General features: G+C 33.8%; 1 protein-coding gene across 14 annotated transcripts in view; it reads right to left on the reverse strand.

Moving 5' to 3' along the window:
* Positions 1-1,164: 1,164 nt before the first annotated feature.
* The window catches only part of ehbp1 (EH domain binding protein 1), a 157,553-nt gene continuing 131,311 nt past the window's right edge, over positions 1,165-27,406 (reverse strand). For all 14 annotated transcript variants that reach the window (XM_034921689.2, XM_034921688.2, XM_034921697.2 and 11 more), the window contains 5 exons: positions 26,555-26,678; positions 9,514-9,613; positions 8,942-9,015; positions 2,767-2,881; positions 1,165-2,189 (listed from right to left, as the gene is read on the reverse strand). In XM_034921689.2, coding sequence (XP_034777580.2) covers positions 2,099-2,189; positions 2,767-2,881; positions 8,942-9,015; positions 9,514-9,613; positions 26,555-26,678 — 504 coding nt within the window. In that variant the 3' untranslated portion in view covers positions 1,165-2,098. The remainder of the gene's footprint in view (positions 2,190-2,766; positions 2,882-8,941; positions 9,016-9,513; positions 9,614-26,554; positions 26,679-27,406) is intronic.

The raw sequence follows: 27,406 nt of genomic DNA on the forward strand, positions 1-27,406 counted from the left end.
TTGCACTATTTAATAATAGCGATGCGCCCGCGGTGGAGTATGGAGCCGGTGTCATTAAGAGGCGACTCTTGATATATAAAACCCTTACTGCAAAAAAAAAAAGGACCGAGGGTAAACAGATGTTCGGTACAAAATGATTTCGTCTAATCTGCCTCTCAGGAATGAATAATCTGCATTAACCTAAATTAAAACAAAATGCAAACACTCATTTATAAATGAATATGTAACACAGACGGAACCGCATCACGAGAAGCAAAATGTTCCAATTTAAAATGTTATCTTTCTCCAGACTAATGTGACTCTTTTTCTTCTTCTTTTTTAAAATTATTTAAGACCTCAAATATAGGAAACACTAAATACATTCATATAGAATTCAACAAACATACATGATTAATTGTAATAAAGCTCTGAATTATTAAAATATATTGGCTATTATTAAATACCAGAATCAGAAGTAAAAATAAAATATTTGTGCATTATATATATATATATATATATATATATATATATATATATATATATATATATATATATATATATATATATGCGCGTTTAAGAAGCCTGATGTTTGTGAAGGACCGGATGTTATTTATTGATTTATTTTTCTTGTACTGCTATAATTGATAAAACGTCATTTTTTTTTGATCAAACAAGTACACAAAAGTTTTTCTTTGTCAGAACAAGTTCATTTAAGTATTTTTTTATTTATTTATTGGTGCGCATATAATATGAATGCATTTAACTTGAATTTGTATTGGCTTGGCCTATAAATACGCATTTTTACAAATAAAACATATATTTTTTTATTTTTTTAACGGAGAACAAACACAAACAGACTGGAGTCTAAATACGTATACAAATCTTCTAAAAACTGTATAGCCTTTTTGTACATGGAAACTAACAGGGCCTAGCATTTTATGTGTACTAGGGAGGAAATCCCGCACACCTTTTCCATGAAGATCTAGTGGAATTGTGAACTTTTACTCAAGGTGCAGTAAGTTGAAAAAGACAAACCATAAAAAAACAAACACAAAAAAAAACTACATTTCTCGGTGTAGTTCCAAATTGTAAAGTTTAGTTAAAATTTGTAATCCTGTAGACCTGCATTAAAAAAAATTGCAAACGTAATACCAAACAGAATTAGACCACGTCAAGAACAAAACATGCAGTAGGAAAGTATTTCGATTTTATTAATGACTCATTATATGACACTGGAATAAATAAACAGATAACTGTTTCCACACAAATACAGCTGCACCAGATGTAAAACTTTTGCCATGGATATTTGCACATGAAAACTTTTTTTTTTAGTATACAATAAATATTAACAAAAGTCCTTAAGCAAATGTACATGATAAAGATGTTACAATTACTTTACATGTAGCTCAAGTATGGAAACACTGTAATAAATAATTATTTCTGACATGGTGTCCTTTTTACTTTATTTTAAAGAAAACTGTTGCAAGTTTCTCAGCCCCCATAGTTCACACCAGCATTGGTAATCACATACAACATGGCCGTTGCATTTTTGGTTTGTAGTCTTTTAATGTCTTTCAATAGCTGTATACTTTTAATAATTACAGCAAGGAAGTTAAAACAATTCTAAGGATTTTAACTAGAACAACAATTCTTATTTTATGGGGTAAAAAATACTGAAGCAAAAAAAAAGTTAAAAATCAACACTGAATGTTGTGACTTTAAAAAAAATAAATAAAAACAAATAATATTTATGACATGTTTCTCTTCAGCTCCTCTAGGTCAGATTCACAATCTATATCTTGACCACATATAATAATTACTTATTATCCTGGATATGCAATCAACTTGACCGAATTTCTATATGACCATATACATTTCAACTGAGTTTTTATGACTGAATGTACATACAACGTACCTATTTTTTTTGTTAAATAAAAACCCCTGGAACTCAATAGTAACAGGTGTAATGCATACAAGGGGCCATTTAAAACCACTGACAGAACATGTTACACAATGCTGAACCAAACTGTGATTACCTAGGTTCACATACTTGGTTCAAATCTTTGAATAGTCACGATAATAAAGACAAGCGATGGCATTGGTTTTGCAGAGTTGATAATTACTGAATGACACATTTCTCTTCTTTTTTTGCCATTTTGCCTTTGTTCTGTTCCAGAGTTCTTTCCAAATGCTCATCCTCCTCTTCTGCCCTGAAAACATTAGAACACAGTTCTTTTAGTATTTACAGTCTGTGTACTACAACACATTTAAGGCAGTTGATCTTCAAGAAGTTCTTAATTGTTAAAAATAACATTATCTATCTATCTATCTATCTATCTATCTATCTATCTATCTATCTATCTATCTATCTATCTATATATATATATATATATATATAGTGTGACATGTTTCAAATAATGCAAGTCTCTTAATCGCATTTTAAAAGCATGCATCTTGAATTAACCTTCATTTATTAAATACTAATGCAATTCTAAAAGTGGTTTATTGCTTTTTGTTGTTAAGACAAATACAAATAAGAATGGCTAATATCAATAAACTTGTTTAGGCCTATAAATAGTTTATTCTAAGTATATCAAGACTAATGTAAATATGAACTGACAAAACTTAGCATACTGATAAAATGTCAAATTAAGAACAATATTACCGGTATTTAAACACCAAATACAATATAGGATTTGTTATAGTAAGAAAAAGTAAAATACAAACATCAATTTCTTATTCAGGTGTATGAATTTATTTCTGCCTTGACAGAACCTCATAACTTACTGTTTTTCCTGGGCATCTAAGTCCCTGACCAGTGCATCTCGCTTGTTAACCAAAATAACAAGTTCATCCAGCAGAAGCTGCTCTCGTCTCTTTTGAGCCTCAGTTTTCTGCCAGTCTAAGAGAAACACAAAGTGAGAAAACACATTTGTTACATCGGTAATTTTACCAAAAATGTTTTTTTTGTTGTTTTTTTTTATTGTATCTATTTTAAAGTCTCAAAGTTATAAATATTAAGCCATTTTGTGAACCAAATAAATGCAGGATATGTGTTGCAACTTAAAAACACACTTTCACACACAAGTCTTTTCCAGTTCATGCATTAGTGCTTTGAGCATCGCAAACAAGAATTAAGCATCTGCTTTTCTTGAATGAGATGCCTTGAAACACACAGCAATATGCAGACTCCACCTGCTATGGTACAGCACTGTCACAGCTGCTCTTACCAACAACACGAAAATTATAAAACAAAGTGCTTGATAGTGTTGCAATGTATAGATCAATCAATGAAGTAAAGCTGAAAAATGTCCTTAATTATCATAAACCTACCCCCCCCCCCCAAAAAAAAAAAACAAAAAAAACAAAAAAAAACAGTATTAAGATGATAAAAAAAAGGTGGCCACCACATTCGCTAAAATAATGAATAATGAGAAATAAGCCATGGCTATTTGTATCTGTTACGAAACAAGCAAAACAATTAAATAGGGATAAACGTCTCTCATTCCGCCAAATTGCAACAGTTGGGTACATTTCACGCTGGGCACCATATGTTTGTCCTCAAAGATCATCTGAATACTCATTTAACCTCAGGTTCTTTGAAGTCACTTGAAAAGTAAAATTAATATGTTTTCAATATTAAGTCATTTACTAGGCAGAATTGTATTTCAAATAATCACACACACACACACATATATATATATATATATATATATATATATATATATATATATATATATATATAGACACACACACACAAGCACGCACAAAAAAAAAAAAAACTTAATGTAAGCTATGTGTTGCCATTCAAATGGCTGATGGAGAGTCATACAGCAAATGTAATACTAAGGATCTTGCAGGAAATGGGAGGGACCTGCCCTTTCTAGAGGGCTGATACTACCAGAACTTTTAGTAATTTGCCATGTAATGTCGACTACTTCTTTAAAAATAGTACTACTGTTTACTGCCTGAACAAAAATGTATTAAGAGTCAGGCAGAAGTCCAAATCCTCACTTTAATTGTCCTTATGCCCTGGTTCTGTTGCCCCAGCAAAATCCCCACTTGAGGCAAAAGTACAGTGCCAAGAGAGGAGGGGGGAGGGCACCAACAAAAAACTCTTAAAGAATGCTGCATATCTGAAAAGAATATTTTGTCATACACCTCCGAGCCAAGAACCAAAGTGCTCCCCTTCCTCAGCAGACAGTGGGAGCATGCAGCTGTCAATCACAAGGCAGGCTTCCCGCCCACCTCATTAGGAAGGTAAACAATGAAAAGAAGGAGCAGTAGATGATGAGAGACATAGCAGAACAAATGAGGACCAGGAGGGAAATCAGACACCAGCTTAAAAAAGCAACCGCTCCCCCCCAAAAAAAACTCAGAGCAAAGAGTGTGTGCAATCCTTTTGGATTACTCTCTTCCCTCTCTTTCTCCATTGCCCTGGGCAATCACGTTAAAACTCACATGGCTGGTGCTTATTCAGATAAACCTAACAATGCACACCAATGGTTACCATGTGAATCTTCACAAGCCACACAAGAATGCGCTGGTTCAAATCCCCATGACCCCCCTCCAACACAAAATGTATTCAAGAGAGCAAACTACTCAGCTTTATGCAAGCAAGTAGTTCTTCAGGGAGTTGTGGTTTATATTTACAAATTTAGAATGTGATACATCTCCATATAATAATTTGAAGGCAGTAAAATACACACATATGGGAATATTGTATTGAAGATTCTTTGACAGTCCCCTCAAAATTAAACTAGTTGTTCCACCAGGCAGCAATATGGCATTTTAAATATATTTTACTCATTAAAAAAGCTGGACTATATCAATGCCAGCGCAGATTTGCTAAAAATGGAAATAGATAGTATAAATATAAAATGCAAACTTTAATACTTTAAGCAAGGCCGTAGCCAGCTATGAGGCACGGCCCTCTGTTAAAATCATAGTAATGATTATTTATTTAGGCTCTGTTACACGTTGTTTTGCCGCAAAATAAATTGCATGTCATCCCTCGTTGTGTGCATGCATTAATTCCCAAGTCCCGCTGATATCTATAGCCTCTGTGCGCTTCAAAATCTTTCACTGTCATTGCAGACTACAGCGACACCGCTCAGTTCACACCACCATAGCAGTCAAACCAAGGCTTATTAGCAACTTACAAGGTGAGGCAAAGTAATAATGTTGATTAGAAAGAAGTTTATATCAGCCTAATAATAAGGAATAATAAATTCTCTTGGTAGCCCACTGCTTAGTGAACCCAGCTTATTAATATTCCAATTCTACACCGCTAGTGGAAGCATCTTGTAAACTGCAGTATAATAGGGGGGTGTGACACGGTGCATGGGCAAGTGCCTCTGTGATTTTTCATGGCTGGCTACGGCCCTGCTTTAAGAAGTCAGTAACAAAAACAGTGAAGTTACTTGCAAGCCACAATATTAAAAGTACATTAAAAACAGGTCCTTCTCTTGAGGTTACTGTGTCACCGGCAATGTATAATGCACTTCTTAAAGAACGGTTCACTTTTGAACACAGGGTTACCTGCCGAACAAAGGCCAGGTCAACATCAGACGACAATAATTGGCGAGATTCCAAGTAGCGTCTCCAAATACACAGTGCAATGTTGTAAAACAATCAGGCTGACCACAAAAGGGAACAGCGTAAAAAAAAAATAACATTACACAAGTGCTAGAATTAAATACTACCTGTTCTTAAGCATCTTTTTAGTGCTAGTATTAACATTGTTATTTTTTTCTTCATAATTCCTCATTTTCCAAATAAAAAGGAAAAATAATGATTTGGTTTTAGTAAAAACTGTCCTATTAATACAGATGCACCATCAGTTTTTTCTGTCAGATTTTCTAGGACTATTTCACAGTATTTAAGTGTCTGAAAAAAAGTTCCCATACCCTTAAACCATTTTTTTTTTCTTTAAAGGGTTTAAATGTCTGTTAGTAAACCATCAAGATTTCTATAAAACTAGGGGCTGTACTTTAATGGAAATTAACACAGGGTGCACTGGGGATTGCAATCGAGTCTTATCTTTAGTTCCAGTCAACTAGCAATCCTGAAAGAGTTTGCAACATCATCAGAGCAGGCCATTTGATAGGATTCTACAGCTGAACCTAATCAATCTGTGGAATACTGTGGCTGGGCTGTGTAACAAAGCTAAAATAGATTTACAAATGGGGTTTTAGGGGATAAGCTCCTCCACAGGATTACATATTGATTTTAAATATATAAAAAAAAGCTTATCATATAAACCGTAACTACAAAAATAGTGAACCTATGCATAAATCCCTTTAGAAGAGCATCCTCTTTCAAATACAAACCAGGAGTGAATCAAGTCGTATAAAATCCTGAAAAAAAGATCCATTTTTGTGGGAGAAAAAAAAAAAAAAAAAAAACATGTTCTAAAGACCACCCCTGGGTGTGTAGAACTAAACCAGAGCAGCTTTTTTAAGCAAACATTAAATACGGAAGGACAAACAACAGCGCTACCACACCAGTTAGCACTGCTGTAAATTCACTGATAACATGCAGAAATTCACGATCATTTCTTTCCACTTCTATAATCAGTTAATAAAAGTTAAGACCTTTACCAGAATTCACAATCACAATCTTTTTTTTTATTCTTTTTTTTTTTTTTTTTTGTCAAAAAAAATGTATTTAATTGATCAAGATGTATGATTCGATTATTCACACTACATTGTACTGAGTGGGTCACAGCCTTTCACTGAAGATGGAAGCCAGTGACTCCATAAGATTTATTTCGACAGAGCTCGTTCTATCTTTAAACCAAATCTTATCTAGCTCTTCTCCCCACACCCCAACCTTTCTACTACAGTCCCTCAACTGTCCACACATGGCTTTTTATCAACTGGCCACATGAAAACTGTCCACACATCACAAAACAACACAGTGGTTTACAAATTGGTACTCGGACTGTCCAAACACAAGCTACCCTAACAGGTCAAGCCCGGCCCATGTCTGATAAAACTGCCTTCACCTTCCATCAGTGGGTCTCTGCATGATCACTTCAGAAGCCTATGTTTCTCTGTCATCAACTGGCCAAGCAAATCAGCAATTACCTGTCTGTATTGCACAGTCATGAATGGACCTGTTGGAGCACTAAATAAGAAATGATGTGCACTCTTCCCTCATCACTGGGTCAGAACTATCTGTCTCTTAGAAGAAAGCCCTACCTTTGAATGTTAAGTGCCCTTTTAAAAAAAGAGGCAGATAAGTTATATTCAATAAACTCAACAAGTTGAAGTGCAACAGTCTAGAATAACACGGCCGCTTGCACAAATGTATGCAGTCTACACTGACTCAAAGGACTTGAGAAAGTTAACACAACCCAGATTGAGTCTTAATATAGCCATTCAGTGACCTTTCAAAAACGAGTTTTAGAGGCAGTTTGACCAAATCAGACGGAAAAAGACACGCTACCTACTGTAGCTCTTATCTGTCTTCTCATGATTATTTAAATTCGTGTGGTTGACACGTCCTATACAATAGGAAATAACTTATTAAGAGAAAATTAAACACCACCTATATTTGGAGTGTACAATTTAATAAATAAATAAATAAATAAAGGCATGCCGATGGATGTCACAAACAAAACAAACAATATATGCTTCCTTTTTCCCCTTTAGTTTTGCCATCAGTGGCGTTGCCAGACTAATTCAAATTGATTTACCATGGATCAGGCACCTTATCAGGTGAAGAAAGAAATTACCATGGCCAGCAAAAGGGTTAAGAGGTCAAAATGGAATAGCAAAATCAATTAGCATTGATTGTAAAAGGTTCATTTTGCAAAAGAGGACACAGTCAAAAGGATTAAACTTAAGCATACAACACAAAGGGTTTTGTCTCCCTGTCTTCTATATATATATACACACACACACACACACACACACACACAAACACACACCTATACACACAAAGTGCTCCCTCGCTAGAAGGCCCTCGATTATAACACACCTCGGATAACGCTCCTACAGCATGTCCCCCAATTCCCTATACTAGTGATTCATGCAATATTTCTACTGTAAATACAGTAAACAACTTCTCAGTCTACCTTCCGTTTCTGTCTCTTCCTTTTCATACAGTATGTGAACTGAAGAAAAGCTGCGCTGGCACTTTATAACACAGACATCTCATTCAGCATTCGTTTTATAACTAAATAAATATTAGGCCTATTATGTGGTTATCTTCCCTAAAGTATTTACTTTTTTGCTGCGAGAGGAGCTGCAGCTTTCTCGGGAGACGAGACACTTCACTTCAGCCCCGCTCCGGCAGCCGAACCTGGGGCAAGTCCATTCCCTCTTCCCCTCTCCCGACCTGCTCTCCTTCTCACACTTGGTTTGCTTTTCTGTCGCTTCAAACTGAACTCCCGACCGCCGTTTTAGCCAGGCTATTTATAGTTTAAAACTACTAATTAAAATGAGTGGGAATGTTGCCTTTTTTTTTTTGTAAAAAATATAGCGTTGATTACATGGTGCTTTATGCACTGTTAATTCACAGAAAGTTACATTTTTGCTTCACTATATGTGCATTATAGAGAGGGAGTTATTTTATTTTGTATTTTAGTTAGATGTGTGTTGTTATGTGTCCCGCGGCGCCCCCTACTCCCTCCCCCGTTTAGAACGCTCTTCGGTTATAACACTCATATTGTGTCGTCCCCCCACCCCCCACGTTACAGCGAGGGAGCACTGTATCTCTCTCTGTGTATATGTATATATGTGTATATATATATATATATATATATATATATATATATAATAGAATACAATTTTAATATGGAAAAAATAACTAAAGAGAAATGCAGGTTTAGGAACAAAACCACATACATTTATTACTTATATATATATATATATATATATATATATATATATATATATATATATATATATATATATATAATTCTTAAAAAGCACCAGTATTTTATGTCTCTTACCTTCGATTGCAAGCATCGCTCTCAACTCCCGGTTCAGCAGCTCAAACCGTCTCTCAAGATCATGTTCTTTTTCCCTAGGCAAGTTGTAAAAGTTCATCAATATGTTAATTACTAAATCATTAAACACTTAAAGAAACCTTTAATAAAGATTGATTTAAGGACTCACCACCACCCTTTCTCCTAACATTAATCTACTTCAAAATACATGATACACAACCCCAAACCGCTAATGTCAAAAAATAAAAGAAAAAGAAAGAAAAAAAAAGAAGTTAACTTGTACTGATTATGCTGTAATTTGGCCTCCAGTTTCTGAATGAAAAGATAAATCACAAATCAGGACTTATAATAATTGACTTATAATAAAAAAGTTTAAGGCTGTTCCAAATGATTATATATATATATATATATATATATATATATATATATATATATACACACACAGTATATTAAATAGAATAGTCTATTAACACTCTTAACCTTAGGAAACTTTTGTACTATTTAAAGCAGAACCCTCATTTATGAAAGAATTTAAAATTGGCTTTGTCACACCATTTCAGAAAGTCAGAACTCACAGGAGAGAAAGCTGATTCTGTCTTCGGATCAAAGCGTTTTTTTTGTTTACCAACATAAACCATTCCTGCATCATGGCGTCTTCCTCCTCTTTATTGTTGCCTGAAAACACAAAAAAACAACAAAATTAAAAAATAAAAAGCAAAGCTTTGTTTAAACATCCTAACAGAGATACAACTTGGAAACACTGCCAGATATGTTTCTATTGCCAAATGTTATATACGTAATAGAAGACACCACAAGCTATCACAAGATATAAGCTCAGGTTACTGTATTTGTACAAGAAGGCACACAATTCTAAACGCAGCTAGCAAAGACAGTACTTCTGTATAATTCAGCGTGACTGTAACAACACAATTTTAATACCTTTAAACTTTAATACAATACATGTCATATAAACACTTAAAGTGCAACTAACAAAGAGCCTCAAAACCTAAATTTTCCCCAGAGGCTTAATTGCTGCTTTGTATCAATAAGGAACTCCCAAGTGTTGACAGACATATAGCTATGGTTTTAAATCATGGAAAATATTAAAGGCATAATACATTATTATTATTTTTTTAATTTGTTACATTCTGTCACTATGTTTGTTCTGTTGCTAGAAAACCACTCCAGGTAGATTTCCTGGGAACCACACAAGTTTCTGAAATTGCGGAAGTCTAGCACATACACACAAATATAAAAAAATGCGTACCTCTAAACCTCAAACCAAAACTATATACTCACATATACATATCGATTTCATTCACAAACCCTCAGTCATACACACAGTAACAAATAAACTAAACAAATTCAATGATATTATTACTAATTTACATTGCTTTTGTCTACAGTAGGAGCCCATTAAAGTTTGACAGCCAGCTCTAAGAACAAATAACATAATAAAAACTGTTGTGTGTGTTTTTGCATTTTGCACTGTAAAAAAATAAATAAAGAAATCCATGTTTTAAAATAAGTTACATATTTACATATTGTAATTTTACTGACTTTTAAAAAACACTAATTCTGAGTAATTAGAGTACTTTTGTGCGTTTACCGTAGATATCATGATAAATGTTATAATTTAAATTGACAGAAATTATGCAAACAATTGTCGTCAGGGCATTTCATCTCGCTTTCTTTTTTCATTTTTTTTCTGGCAGGAGATGTGAAAAAAGCTAGCCTAGGGGTTAACCTGTTGTAGAAAGACAGGTCCCATTTACTAACATCAATATACTGAAAAGAATTGTCATTTTTATTTAATTGATGACCTATCTATCATTCGGAAGCCTAGTGAAGAAAATACACATTTTATAGGCCACGTATTCTGGCATTTTATCTGATCATATATTTCTATGCCAAACTGGTGCTCCCATAGACATAAAAATATAACTCAGGGGTGCTCCAATTGAGACAAATCATTTTAATACTGTGCCCTATAAAAACTACACACAGTCAGTAATGCGAATGGTTCGTAGTCCCATGTGTCTTTATAAGGCTGCATGGTTTATTATAATACGGCATCACAACTTGCCGTTATTCCTGAAACTAAGGCAGCTGCACAATAATAAAAATAAAAAAAATCTGTGTGAGGCAAGTGTGCTGGATAATAACAGATCATGTTTAAATAAATCATTAGGAAATAACTGTAGTTTTAACTATGTCTCAGAGTCTTTGTAAAGCTAGTGCCAGTGATACTGCTGCCACTGACACTTTCTATCTTGCATTTAAAGCAAACATGTTTATTAAATCACTAATTGATTGACTGTGTTCACTGTTAAACAAGCAAGGTCTACAAGTTATTTTCAGCTTTTTTTGTTTGTGTTTTGTGCAGCGGGGAGAGGACAAGTAGATTTTTCTAGCATTTTGTCCCTTGGACAAGAAATTTGTTTAAAAAATTCCACACCTCTGCTACTGGAAAAATTGTCTAAATAAAACCATACCGTTAACCCTGTATTGAGAGTTACCAGAATATTACTATCTAGTTTCATAATATAAATGATGCCAAGGAACTAAGTTAGGCAACTGGTACAAAAAAGTAAGCACATTATGGTTACAAATAAGCAGCATAGCTTGCAACCCAATTTTAGTTTACATATCCTAAAATGTACAGCGAATGTACACAAACATAGTTCAAGTCAGTTATATTATAGATAAAGGTAAATAATAATTATTATATATTTACTTTGATATTGACATGTAACACTACTGAGTGATAAACTGCAACAATTACAAAATAACAATTTCAAAAAAATTGTACAGATTAATTCACAATACCAAATACGTGATTATTCCAGCTCCTTTAGATTTTTGGGATTTAAATACAGCAGCAGTTGCAGTTCACTTTCAGACCATATGATAGCTCACCGCTGATCATGCGAGGCGGATACGAATATCACAAATCCGTGGGCTGTGACAAAAGTAGTAAAAGCAAGCTACAAAACTTGAGAAGAAAAAAAGCTTGTCATTCAGAAAAAAAAGTCGATTGTCCAGTAGGAAAACCTGTTCTAATCAGGGAAGTGACATATGCCTGTAATTTTAATACTAACGTTAGGATTTGGGATCATCTTGGGATTATGGTAGTTAACTTTAAAGCAAGACATGCTGGACTATAAAACAGTGTGCTCTAACAGAACAAATTATTGTTGCCCCTGTATTTAACCAGTAATTGTGTTTAATTTATTGTGGCCTAAACCAAAATACACCAGCTCCAATTCCAAACAACTTTGTATGCATCACAGTTCGAAAGATAGCCCCTATAGTCTCCACCAGTATGTAAACCCAAAGAATGGGCAAACATACTGTCTCCCAGTTTTTAATTTGAAGAGCCACAGCAAGGGAAGGAAACAGTTCAAATAGCCTGCAGGCCAGGCAAGTACACTAGTATGTAAGTAAGCCTCAATGGCCAACAACAAGATTAAGATAGCGATCTTGGCCACTGCTGCATTCAAACAAAAATATAAACCATGGACATAAATCTACTGTATATTCCTGGTGGAAAGGTTTTTTTCTTCTTCTTTTTAAAATGCAGGTTTACCATAAAAAGCTCAGCATGTCTGTAGCGCCTCCAACAGCCATTCTGCGATAGATTTTGTTGAAATTGTATTTTTTTTATGCATATTCCTGCATAATTTTAAAAAAATTTAATAATAATAGAGTAAATTGGCAATACATTTATTTATTCTGAATCATAATTGCAGTTAATGTTATATCACCTTTTTGTTTAGTGCTTATTAATATATTTAGAAATAAACTAAGCTAGATATCTCACAGTTGACAAATATTATAATTGTTTCACCCTTTCAATGAGTACATTCTCAGTTTTTGATTAAATAATAAAAAATAAAAAAAAACACCTTTTAATGGCACTAAACGAAGGACCATTACAAATTAGTCCTGATTTTCAAGACCTGGGTTTCTTTAATCAAAAACAAACCAAAATAATATTAAACCCTGTGACCACAGCAAGCTTTTTAAATTTCTTATCCAACCTTTTGCTGTTTAATCCAATGCCAGTAATCCAATTTGTGCACCAGACTTTTAAGGGGCAGAATGCAACTTCCCATGCTTCCCATTCACTTCTGAACATGCTATATATTTTCAGAAGAATGCTGCATGCTTCATTTTAGCCCAACTGTTCATTGCTCTAATGTCTTGAGGAAAAAAGAACAAGATGAACATTGTTCCTGCTGATTAAGTAAGAGCTCATTAAAGAGCTGTCACTGCCATACTTTGAATATGCATGAAGCATATAATCAGATCTAGTACTGTCACTAGAGGAGAATACGGTAAGTACAAAGGATTGATTTAATTACTTAGAGTGGGCTGTGGTGTGGAGTAGTCTTGTTAGCGTGGAAGAAAAGCAGGCTGTATTCTATTCCTGCTAGAAAAGGTAGTTTAGCTTCTGTTACAATACCTAAGCTGAGGATAAAGCACTCTGTATTGTTGTTTAAGGGCAGTCGCTGGTCTAAAATGGTCGCAACACATTTTTCTCTGGTTTAACTTAACCTGGTGAACCACTGTCTCAATCACATGTAACTTCACCTCCATAGCAAGGCTTTGAAATAACTAAGTTCTATTGTCCTTGGGTTAAGTGAAGCACAAACTGAAATACTACAAAAACCAGTGTCAAATAACAACTTATCAATAACATGGTATTTTTAATAGCGGAATATTGAAACAAAGCAAATAATTAAATCTGTCCAATAGATGAGTTCAAGGATATGTTCTTTTTGTTCTAATTAATGCAAAATGTAGGTATAAAAATATTGAAAATGTCTACATGACTCAATTTAGTTTCCACATTTTTATTATAAAATGATTAAGGACACATTTAAACATTGAATTAGAGGTTGTTTTTTTTTTTTAATTATTTAATTTTTTTTTTTTTTCCTATTTAAAAGGTTTTGAGTGACAGGTTAAAACAGAATTAAATACACATTCCTTCAAGTATTTCATGACATTGGCAAACAAAACAGGATTTCTGAGGTGCTCCTTAAATGGATGCAGGCTGACTATACATACACAGTTATCGCAGATCCTTTCATGTAATTGTCCGAATGTGTATTTTGTGAGAACATATCGTTATAACCCGGGAAGATAAATACATTTTTACAGCGCTTCTTCGCAGTGCACAAATACCCTTCAGTAAACACCACACTCCCCAGAAGCAAGAGGATAACAACATCCAGCTAATAATGCTGGCTAAAGCAAACAAGAATCTGATAACAGATTTCCTTTTTTTAATCCAAGTGTTAATTTCATTACACCCTGCTTGCCTCTATGCCTGCAGTTTTATTGATTTTAGCATCACAGATACTACAGGAAATTCGAATAATAAATAAATCAACAAAAAAAAGCATAAATGCTTTTTTGCATTGAAAATCGGTTATTTGGTTTCCTAGACAATGTCAAATGTCAAAAAATTTTAACTGAAAAAATATGCTTTAAATAATCACTGTATCTCAAGTTTAACTAAAACAAAAAAGACACCTAAAGATCCACAGAAAACCGTGTTCCTTATCATGCCTTAAAAAAAGCTTTCAGAAAGCATGAATTCAACAGCTGCACAAGGTTTCAATAAAACCTCAACAAAAGCAAGTCATGAAGCACATATTTCCTCTTTATGGAGGATATTAAACTATTTAAGCCGGGTGAATTACATTGTGCACTAACTTGCCGCAACTTCATTCCAAATGAAATCATAGTCAGAAAAAGCTCTCAACACAAAACAGGTGAATGTCTGTCTTTTTACTGTTTAACAACAGTGAAACCTATTACAGGTTGTTTTACTGTGATGAGTATAGAGGCAAAATCAGGGACCTTGTTAAAAGCAGAACACTTGAAGTAATTAATACAGCTAGAGGGGCAGATGAGAGATCAATGACAAAATCACCTGGTAAAGCAGTAAAAGGTGTTGCATTAAAAGGCTTTTACCATACATACATACAAAATAATACAATACAATACAATACAATACAGAGAAACCAGTATTTTAGCACTTGTCTTCAACAGGCACTCCAAACCTTGCAACGATGAGAACAGAAACCTATCCTAGCTAATAATCTTGTAACAAAAGCTAAAAGACATCATCCTATTAACTAGTGATCTAAACTGCTAATGCCGAGTACTTCCTGGTGCCTTTTATGCAGAAAGTTGCTATTAAAAGGAGCACTAAACATTCACTGGGAACACAGACTTCATTCACCTTTTATCAGTGTCTCTTGTTGGACAACTGTGAGTGGAACCAAAAAGGTGTCATTGATATTATGGAGTGGAAATTAATCAGAAATTTCTCATATTTCCCTTGTCACACTAATTTACTTTTTGTACAAATTTTACCCTTTTAAAAGTTCATATCCAACCCCCTGTTGCACTCTTTTTAGTCGAGAATATTCAATGAGCGAGCCAACTGAAAAGCATCAAGCCCCAACACAAAAAGCGTCAGAAATTCTCATTTAGTTGTCTTTATTTTGCTAGCGCCATGTGGTCCTTGAAGATGTAGAAAACACGGGAAGCTGAGTAAAGATCAGAGCAGGCTCATTAGCATTCTGACAAAATTGGAGTGGCAGCGATGTATAGTTTGCCTACTTTACCATTTTCTGAAAGCTGCTGGTGGTAAGCTCTCTATTTCATTGTGCCTTTGTCTTTTCTCGGGGTTTTCAGCGCAGCAGGGTATTTGCTAGCCCCAGGTTGCACAGAGAATTATGGAAAAAAATGTCCCTGTATATTTAGACTGCAATACAACTCAATCCTGGATCACATTTATATATATATATATATATATATATATATATATATATATATATATATATATATATGGCTTCTGGTTTTCTGTGTTTATTCATTTTATTTTTCGGTGCTTATTTTTAGCTTCGAGTTTTATGTAAATCGTTTTTTTCGGGGCTTTCGTTTTTGATATACTGTAAGATATTAGTGTTTTCGGTTACTTTCCAAAATGCTTGAGCATTTCTTTGCTGTCAAAATATGTATAGTAGTAACTTGATACTACTTGCACACTTGAGCTGTACCTTTTTTCCTTTGCTGTCTTCCACAATGAAATCCTTATGGTCACGGGCACATTTTTCTGGGGTTTTTGTGTGTAGGCATTTTGCCACAATTTGCAATTCTGTTTTAAATCCTCTGTATCTTAACTGTAATACAGCTTTAAATCCTGCTAACAACCCTCCATTCCTAATTGTAATCTTATTTAAAATCTCGCAAGTGGAGTCTCCAATAGAAATGTAGGAATGTGCTGTCACTCAGTAGTTGGGACAGGTTTAAAGTATCATTGAACAAATCAATGACAGATACAAGGCAGGAAAGCAGGACATTGCCCAGCTGCACTGGGAAAATGTATTTGTAGTTGGTTTTATTTTTTAACGTTTAAGGAGTGAAGTCAATGTGAATTGATTAACCATTTCCACAGTTAAAAAATAAAAAAATAAAAACAAACAAAAAACAAATGGGCAAGTTCTTTCTTGATGGGACCTAATTGGCATTGGGAACCAATAAGCACAATTAGACCAACAGATAGAAAAGATTTGTTTATGTATTGAGGGTACAGAAATAATTACTTGCCCCAGGCAGACATGGGGTAAGATACAAGTTAATATTTGGACCATTTCATTTTTTTCCTTAGATTTTTTAAATAAAAGAAAATATAAACATACCGAAACATTGGGAAGTTGAGCAAAATGAGCAAAAAAAGAAAAAATATATATATTTTATTTTCTTTGATGAACCAGAAAAAGGCTACATTTATGCTTCGCTATCCGGCATCAACCTTTCCAAGTAGCAGTGAAATGGATGAAGGTCTTGCTGGATGGATTTATCTGCTAAATCCTTGTGGTTGGCCTCCTATCTTGGATGATGACCCGAAAGAATGTCAACAGCTCATTTCCCAGAGAGCTGGAAGGAGTCACCATGCAAGTCATAATCTGCTCCTTCTCAAAAGCACTGTTTCAAACATTACATTTCACAAGCTGTGTAACGACATTTTTCCAATCATCTCCCCTAAACTGATGATACTTTGCACGTGTCTGCGGGACCAAACCTTTTCTTTTTTTTTTTTTAAACAGGATGTCTGCAAAGACCTCTTCAGTACGCATAAAATGGGAATGCCTTTTTTTAGATAATCTAGTTTACTCAAGATCTTGTTAGGGAGGGGAAAATAAATAAATATACACCATAATGGCAAAGTGCACAGCAATGGTGATTAAATTGACCACATACATATAAACAAGTGAACGAATCAGCAATTTCCCATCACAATCAAAATACGATCGGAATTGGAAATGACCTATAACTCTGAGACCACACTTGAGTTGCATTTCACAAATAAAAATTAGGTTTAGCAATTTTTTTTACTTTAGCGGCTGCTTTCTATAAAGTAACCAACCACATGGAAGGTATATGCCCTTTAAAACACTGAAATTCAGGACTTATCAGTTACTGGTTTTACATATTTTTTTTTTTTTTTTTAATTAGAATTTGAATATGGCTGGTTGATCTGTAGTCAGGGTAGATGCTAAATTTTTATTTATACCGTGATTCAATTCAATAGTAACAAATATGACCTGACATGGGTGTTTTTTTAAATAAGTCTTTTTATTAAATTGAAATTACATTTAAAAGGCAAACCAGGGATCAAAATAATTCACAGATGCCCTTCCCATATTTTTCCAGTTTTAGCTATGGAAAGTGCTTGCATTCTACTTCTGTTTGGCTTCTAAGGACTTTAGGACCAGATGTTTCAGAAATGACCAACAATTGAGGGTTAGAATAAATTAATGACTGATTTCTGAGCTTTGATGGAATTAAGTGCACTCCTTTCTCAATGTGCCATGTGAATGTTCTCCCGTTAAACTGGCTTTTTTTTTTTTTTGACAAGTGAGGCCACCCAGCAGAAAACAACTGATGCAAAACCCAGGAGTAATCCCCCTGTTTAGCTCAGCACTATGGTTAGTCTTAACACTGCCTCTATTATCTGATGGATTTAGACAAACTTTCATTTATTTGTTGGCCCCAGTTTTCAACTTTGTTGCCACAGTTGAAGAACCCAAGCCCCATTCCAAAGTAAATAGATTTGCATACAGTTACAATGCATCATGTCAGGACTCTGATTAGACACCATTGGGTTGCTGCTGCATGTTAAGCTGCTTAGATATATATTTTAAAAAAAAGTAGATTCTGAAAGTGAAAAGAAAACTCAATGAACACATTCCTGTGTCAGCTAGTGCTTGTCCCAAAACCTATCACCACAACCACATGACCAGTAACAACAGTATGTATTAAATCAATTGAAAGCATCATTTTTTTTTTAATTCAAGCTGTAAAAACACATCTTCACCTAAACTGTTAAGCCTTAACACATAACTCCAATACAACAACTTACATTTAAAAAAAAAAAAAACCATGAGGATACAGTGACAGAGTCAGGCACTTAATTTCTAATAGACCACGTATACATTTATTTATTGTGATTTATCTCTTCATTAAATCCAATGACTAATGTAAATAATGCAGAGGATTGAAGGATTTCTTGGATAAACTGTTGTACACGGGGAGTGCTTAGTATTCAATAAATAGCAATGTTTTGTATCACACATACATAACACTCTTACTGTCCTCAACGCCTTTATTATAGTTAAAGGACCACAAAGAAGTTGCTGTTAGCATCAACTGCCTTCGTAAAGAACCACTTGGAAATGAATTAAACTGATCCCAAAGTTGACACTTGTTTTCACCTTACAGCCCTCCTTTTTTGTCCTGGCTACATAACAATAGAGCAATCTCTACGTGTGTTTTAGCATCTCAAGCAAGGGTGTGACTTTCCATCAACACACATAAAACATCTAGGGTATGAAATCACAGTAATGTAGGGAATGTAGGTTTATTTTTAAGTGGGGGAAATTGTGATGTTTGTGCTAATACACAACTTGCAATGTCTCTAAATTAAATAGAGGAAGCTTTATAAATTAGTGATAGAAGGTACAAGTACAAATTGTATACCGATTATCTTTTGTTTTATAAACTACTTGATTCCAAAGTGAAAATCAATTAGGGTGCTACCATTCATTGTGTATTGATGAGTTGTGATACTTCCTTTACATGATATATTGTATCAAAATAGAGGCTGGGCATTGTGACACATGTTTAGAGAACCAAATAGCTGTAGTCCACTAAATAGTTCTTGCATGATGAAACATGTGATTTCTAGTTGTATGAATATGTACTCCTATCACATTAAACTTTTGCCTTTAACAAAATGGTCCCTTACTATTAATCACTTTATCTCAGTCATCACACAAGAAGCCCATTGCGACAGTCAATTGTACCGTGTTACATATCTAAATAGAGAAATGAGACTTGCATAGGACTACCATCACCCCCCCCCCCCCCCGTAAAAAAAAATAAAAATAAAAATAAACACATACCTGTGAACAAGGTATGTTAACCAGGGCAGCAGACACTTTTTGAACAAAAGAATAACTGAATGCCTGGATACATTATGTATAAGCAAATAAATAAAACAACATTTTTGTATTTTTTTTTTTTTTGCAGTTCATACGACAAAATCCAATATTGTGCCTTTAAAAAATTCAAGGATTTTAAAACTCTTTGAAGCTTTCATGGTTTATGCAGAACCTCAATAAATTGCAGCCATTGGTGCTCACTGATGTAAAACAACAGCAAAAACTCATCACAAGAAACTCTTACAAATGGAGGTGCCAAAGTCTGTTGACAGTCCCAATTTTCTTTGCATAATTTTCTCCACCTCCTCCATTAGCTGCTGGCTGTCATCTCCCCAGGTCGTGTGTTATAACAAATTTACCCAGTGTCATATTACACGCATTTCAAGAAGGCCAACAAGGTTATAATTGAATTTGCTTAATGAATTAATCTGATGTAATAATGGGCATGCTAACAACATTAGTTTCTAGCAGGGATCTGGAAAACTCTCAGTGTTTCTAAGGATGATTGGCTGCATTTAAACCTTCTTGCAAAGGAAGTGACACAGTTCAAATTGATTAGGCATTCAATTTCTGATCCTCACCACCCCCATCATCTCAAAAACTAGATGAAGGTTTGCATTGGAAAATGATTAACAGTACAAAGTCACCCACTTGCCAACTGTAATAAACTGAGTAAATGTTTCTGGTTTTGTGTGTCAGATCAACCATATTGGTGACTGTTTGTAGCCAAAACACACCAATACAATAGCAACTTAACAACCACAAAAGTGCCAGAATAGCATGTTTTGCAAGTGAATATGGCCATTACTGTCTATGCCACAGTCATTACAGTCAATTGTTAAGCAATTCTTAATCAGTTAGCATCTGAAAGGCCAGTTAATTGACTGCACAGGTAAAATTAAATTACGTTGTTAGAACACAAATTGCAAACTAAATAATCATCAATTATGCTAAATATACAACACCCAGCAAACTACACATAGTACTTTTATCTCATCAACAACATAAAGAAAATAATTTGTTTTCTTTTCGCATTTCAAGACCAGATATTTTTATAAAAAATGGTTAAAAAAGTATAGATAATAATTTACTACATCTTGAATAAATAAACTTATATGTATTAAAAAGTAATTTGCAGCATGTGACCTCAAGGAGTTTTTTCTAATTATTTGTTTTTTAGTAGATAAAAGATAAAAATAAAAGAAAGTATATTTCGATTCCATTCTATTTGTTGCCTTGTTTTACTAAATCAATGTCAAATGCTTCTAGATGAAAAGGCAATGACACCCTGGGATAGTTAAATAAAAGGAGGATTATAATAAGCATAGGCATTGTTCCTTTTCAAAATGGTAATCTGCTGTATCAATCGCTTCTACCATACAGCATGTGTGGACGTTTAACCAAAGTTCAAAATCAACAATTTAAAAGAATACAGGCTTAAGATAACCAAGAAAGCAATTGCACTGCACCTTGTAATGTTGTGGCCAGTTACTAAAAATATATACATTTTAATGTAACGCTTTCTCCACCATATTTTTCATCCAATACATTTTATCTCAAGATTCTCAGACAATGCCTAGAGGATCGCATCCCGTAATCTTCCTAAAAATCCCCTTTCATCCGACTGTTTAAGAATGTTTGAAAGCCTGACACCAAGCCGAAAACTGCTGCATATCATCTGGGGGAGGGGGGAGTCCTTACAGGTTAACTAATTAAATTGTTTTGCTTCTCCAACATTTAACTGGTTTTAGAGATTAATTGCCAAATGATGCAAGGTGCCATTATGAGTACAGAAGCAGAACCACATCACACGTACTTGTATGTGCACATCCTATTATTGGACATAACAATGGAAAGGTAACTTGTGAAAAGGAAATACAATCTGTAACACTTTATATTATAGATACATACTGTATGCAATAAACAAATGCTTGCGACCTTGTGTGATGTTTTTTTTTATACTTTGTTCAAAACATATAAACAAAAATTCCAAAGTAATCATATATATATATATGTGCTGCAGTCAAAACAGTTGGCAAATTCTCCAATTACAGTCTACTGGTAATTCACCAATATATGATTTCAAAAAGGAATGCAAAGTTGGCCTGCACAACTTTAAATTTGCACCTCCCACTCTTTCAGCTGGACACTGACGCTACAAGGAATGTCAGTGGTAAGGAATTTTAATTAAGTCTGCAGAAAGCTTTTGCTATTTAAGGAGAATGAGTTGCTGAGGCTAGAAGCCAAGGTGCAAGCCAGTAAGGCAGGGCAGAGTTTGTTTTATCAAAACCTGGGTAAATTTGAATGCAAAAATGCATACTTGTGCATTGCTGATTGCAGCAGACATCAGAGACAGGCTCTTTCAGAATTCAGCAGGGTATTATGCTCTAAACACTTTTTCTTCTCTTACTGTTGAAAGATTATACTGGTTATCCCATTAAAGTTGGTAAAATGCCATTCTTGTGTCTTTAAGCTCTAGCATAGGAGGTCAAGAAGTGTATGCTGCTTCTTACAAGGCTGGTGTGGATGTAATCTTCCCAAAGTTACAATAATTAATGTTAAGCTTCTTTAGCAATACGGTTCTGAAAGAACTTGCCTGATAATATACTTAAAGCTGTGCTGGCTGTTTGTGTTTCTAAGCAGGAAATGTTTTCCATGCTGCTCACGTACTTCAGCTTAAATCTTTAGTCAAACTAAGGTGATGATGAGTGCTTTGGCTTATGAACAGAAGGAATAATTTTAACGTATCAAAGCAAAAATGTTAAACGAAGAAATATTTAATCAGAGGAAGTCAATGCGTATGCCACCAAAAGCTAAAAACAAAACAAACAAACAAAAAAACCTCTCTCTTCCACCCCAACCAAAACACAGAACAAGGCACAGTTAATTAGTAAATACAAGGGTAAACTAAGGTACAAGAGTTGTGATCAGGTGTTACAATCATGAATACCAATGTTGAAAACATTCCTGTTCAACTGTAAAATGTCCTGTGGAAGTGTGTATACACTCTGAATACTAACGGAAATTAAATTAAAATAAAAAAAAAATCTTTATTAGCTCCTCTTTTAAATTACAATGACTTGCCATTAGTGGTTACACAGTTGTGTACATTTAAATGTCAATTAAATCATTAATATATATAACAGAAAACAATTTAGTAGCTATAAGTTAACTAGAAGGGCAGTCTGCAATGTCACTTGTAAATGAATAACAATGACAGAAAAAAGCAGGCTGTGTCCCCATTGTAAAGTATAATAAAAACATATTTGTTTGTTTTTTTAAAGAGTTTTCTATAAACCCAATGCAGCCATCAAGAATAAATCACTGTTGTGTTCTTTGGTCGTAGTGGCCTGTGTGTTTACTACATTAAGCCTTTGATATCCTCCTTTTGTGAATTTAGGTTTCTGAGTTGAACACAAAATAGGGATTAGCAGGCTATAAAACCTAAGTCTATCATATCTGTGTCAAGTGCATTTTTAAACATATGTTAATCTTAGCTAAAACTCATTCTTTTTTTTATCTCTTATCACTCATAGGTGGAAAAGCATAGTGCTATGCTAAACACAGCTATGTTGATAATTATATCCATTGTTACACTTGTGTAGGACTCATTGATATTATCACTTTATAATATAAGAATGCATTTTCTTCCATGGCTAAACTAGAAATTATTTTTAATTCCCCCTTTTCAGAGATATTGGCATATTCTCTTTTAAATATTCTATAATCCACACTTATTTTATTTTATTTTATTTTCAGGTCTCGTCTTGTCTTCTATCGTGCTGCGTCAGATATAGAAGAGATTGGGAAATGAGGTCTCTTTCTATTTTCTGCAGCTTAAAAAGGTAGAGGGGAAGCAACTTTGGCTGTTCGATCACAAGGTTGGCATTAATTGCATGCCTGATGGTAAGAAAAGATGGCAAAGTAATGAAGGAATTTACACAAATCAATCCACTATCATAGTATGCCCATGTAAAACAGTTAAGAAAATGTATTAAGGTAGAAAAATCAAATACAAATGTTCCTATGTAGAATCTCAATAAATGTATAAGCTGTTTAGATTTTGAAGGACACTGCTCCCTCTGGTAAAGGAATAACAAGTTCATTAAGCAAGCACCACCTCTGGAATTAAAATTCCCCCGACTTCTCTTAGGAGGTTATTGGTTCAATTTTCATAACCATGAGCATCATTAGGGCAATGCAGTAATTAAGAGTTGTTAGAAAGTGAATTCTCAAACTGCAGATTAGAAAATTAAACTATTTACTGATTACATATTAATGGAGGACAACAATAGCAGTTGCCATAAGCTTGGAAGGCAACCAAGGGATAAATCTGAGTACTTAATTACCATAAACAATGGCTGCATAGAAATGGAGTTTTATGCACATTCCCTTCTGTAATGTGTCTGATATCAGAAGACACTTGACAATTCTTGTTCAATTATCTGTATTATTTAATGCGCTGTGAACTGCTCTGTGTAAATAAATTAACCACCCCAATTACTTTGAATTCATCTAGGGACAACGTAATAGAAAATGTGGAGAATTCTATATACCTAATCTTAAAACCTCTGCAGCCTTGTCTGTTTGAGCCAAAATCACACAAAAACAGGTGAGGTGCCCACCTACTTCCAACAGTTTAAATGCCTTTGGATGTTCTCTTACACATTTCACATTAAAAAAAAAAAAAGAACACACTGCATTTTGACTGATAATCTACTCTGCTTTGACTCTGCTGTGACATAAGTTTATTTTTTATGTTTATTTTTCATATTACATGCACATATTGAAACCGTCCTGCCATTTATTTAATATGATTTAATATGAGTTTTTAATTACAAGTATAAGCCAGAAATAGTTGAGTTGGCTTCAGTCAGCCAGCACACTATGTGTATCATGGGAATTGAATACACAAAATTGCACCAGATTATTATTATTATTATTATTATTATTATTATTATTATTATTATTATTATTATTATTATTATTATTATTTTTAAATCTGCAAAGGTTACCAGTTTAGAATATTAATTATAATTTTACTTTTTGTGAGGGTGCAATACTGCTATCACTTTTGTGGTCACTAGACACTAATGCTTAACCACGACTTGCTGAAATAGGTATAGTTCTGACATGAAGACCAAGCAATTACCAGAATGCTGTTATGTATTTATTTATTTATTTTGTAAACCTGGCAGTTTTGTCAGGATTATTGTATGTATAGCTGAATAACAATATTTGGGAAGCTAGAGTGGTGTACATCACTAATTCAACTTAGAAGTACTGTAAATTATTATAAACCTATTATATATTTTAATACATGTGCCTCTATTCAACACCATCATTTTCCTTTTAATTTCCTGATATTTAAAAAAAAATGTATTTCAAGTGTTTAACAACAAATGCACTGCTTTTTCAGAAGTGTCAATACTAGTAAGTCAGTCTCAGAGTGTGTGATGCATTCCATTCTGAGGATCAGCGTTTTAATACATACAAATTGTATTTCTTCAATACAACAAATGCAGTAAACTCATGAAAACTGTAACTATAGTCTAACTATAATTTAATTGTTTAGTTATATATATATATATATATATATATATATATATATATATATATATATATATATATATATAATTAAAGCTGGCTCTTTGAGCTAAAATATATATTATATATATATATATATATATATATATATATATATATATATATATATATATATATATATATATATAATTACATTTAATTCATTAGCATCCATTTACTACCTTCTGTAGTCATTTTTGCACTCTACTTTAGCAGAGACAATGCAGTTGCTTTATATTCTCTAAAGCTAGCTAATCTTAAAGTGTTGCAGAACATCCATTAAAGTTCACAAGAAACACATTACCTTCCCTTTGTTATGACCCATGCTATCAGTATCGCAGCATTTACACATATTGCTGACTACTTTAAAAATTGTAATAGCACATCACGGATCATAAATAAACTGGGCAAAGAAAATGTCTTCTAAAGATCGAAGTGTATCCAGATCATGCTCCCTCCTGCAACATTTTAATCAGAGCACCAGGATTGTTGCAAGTGGGAATATGAACTGGATACACAGTGATGTTTAGAAGAAAAAAGCTCTTTCTCCTGGCAAATGTTTAAAAAAAAACGATTCCATAGAATAAATGTGTAAAAAAACAGTAACAAAAAACAAAACCAAAAAAAACCTACTGTGAATATATTGAAAAATAATGCTGCAATATGGACAACATGGGATACAGCAAAGGTAATGTAATGCGTTTTTTGTAAATACTGCAGGTGGATACAAGCTTGCCACCATGTCATCTGAGCCGAAGAAGCATTTTCAGCAGACGGTGGTTATCAATTACATCTTCAACCTCCATTAAAGCTTGGGAAACAAAAATATTAATTTTTTTTTTTTTAATATTTGTAATTTGAATGGTTACATTCTAAAACAAACACATTTTAAATGTTTTTCTTTTGTATTCCCTTTTTTTTTTTTTTTCAAATCGTCATTCCTCAAATATCACGTATATATTTTAGGGTAGACAAGTAAATAACAATAAAAAATTTGCGATGGTGCCATATACAAAAATAAACATTGACTTTTCAGACCTACTCTCCTGAAAAATAATTGTTAAGCATCAGTAACAGGATACTATTCTCAAATTTCAGTGATTTAGTCAATGGAGTTTTTCCCTTATACTGTGCTCGGTTTCATGCGCAACATGACTTTAGCTGGCCAAATCTTTTTTCCACTGAATCCGTAGAACAGTGAAGATCTTACTTTTTTTTGCCGCAGCATATCAATGAGGCACAGATATGTATTGCAGCTCTGCATGGATGAGCACACTGTTCAATAGTGCTGGCTCCCACGGTATCAGGGCCAGTTATCACTTCCCATGAAGCCACTCTTATCACCGGGGCCCAGAGAGGTTGCTGAGAATCGCAGCCTTTTCATTTTCCAGGCAGTTCTGCTGAACATTCAGGCTTCAAAGAATCACACTTCCAAAACTCTATAAGAGTTTGTGAACGCTCAATTTGCCAGACCTGTTTACAGTGTAATTGGGCAGCGTACCTGTGTCCATGAGATAGCGAAGGCGCTTCTCCACCAGCGCGGCCCGGGTGTCAATTTGCTTTTGCTCACTCTCCAGTGCTGCCAATTCTCCAACTACATACTGACTGGTGTCTTTGAACCCTTTCTGTAAGGAAGAACAAACAAGAAGAAAACATGAAGCACAAGTCAGATTTTTAGACAACTATTTTTTTTTTTAACTAATAACTGTTGCAAACTAACAGCTTGTTTTATTCTAATATTTGTTTTCTTTTTTATATGTCACACATTTAGATAGTACATTTGTTATTGGAGGTTGACTATTAATCTGCTGCAGGAAATCCCCAAACCTTTCATATACAAATATGTTAACTATAGTCTTTTGGTTTCTATATAGAAAAAAAACAAATCTTATTATTTAAAAAAATAAAATAAAATAATTCAGTTATTTTTGGTTTGGATACAATAAAAGTCTATTGAAATAAAAAGAACACTTGCAGTGATTATTAATAAAACACACCATTATGCTTTTTCAGTAGAAAATTGATTTAGCTATGTAAAGGGATTTATGTGTGTTTTGCTAGTTTTGAAATATGTTAGATATATTTTGCATATGAATATACAAACTTTAAATGTTATCTAATCTGAAGTATTAATATAGGCTCAAAGGTGTGCTTGGTGAAAACTTGCCCTGGGAGGGACTCCTTCAAACTTCCAGTTCCCACATGCAGATACTGAGCAGAACTTGCGGTTTTAATTATCATATCATCACATTTTCTTTAGTATAGTACTAAACTGCTCTTAGGGGGAAAAAAAAAGATTCAAAGATAATGAAGGCAATTAAAAATCATGCTAATTATATAGAAAGGATTTTTA

The sequence above is a fragment of the Acipenser ruthenus genome, chromosome 6, assembly GCF_902713425.1.
Source record: "Acipenser ruthenus chromosome 6, fAciRut3.2 maternal haplotype, whole genome shotgun sequence".
Taxonomy (NCBI): domain Eukaryota; kingdom Metazoa; phylum Chordata; class Actinopteri; order Acipenseriformes; family Acipenseridae; genus Acipenser; species Acipenser ruthenus.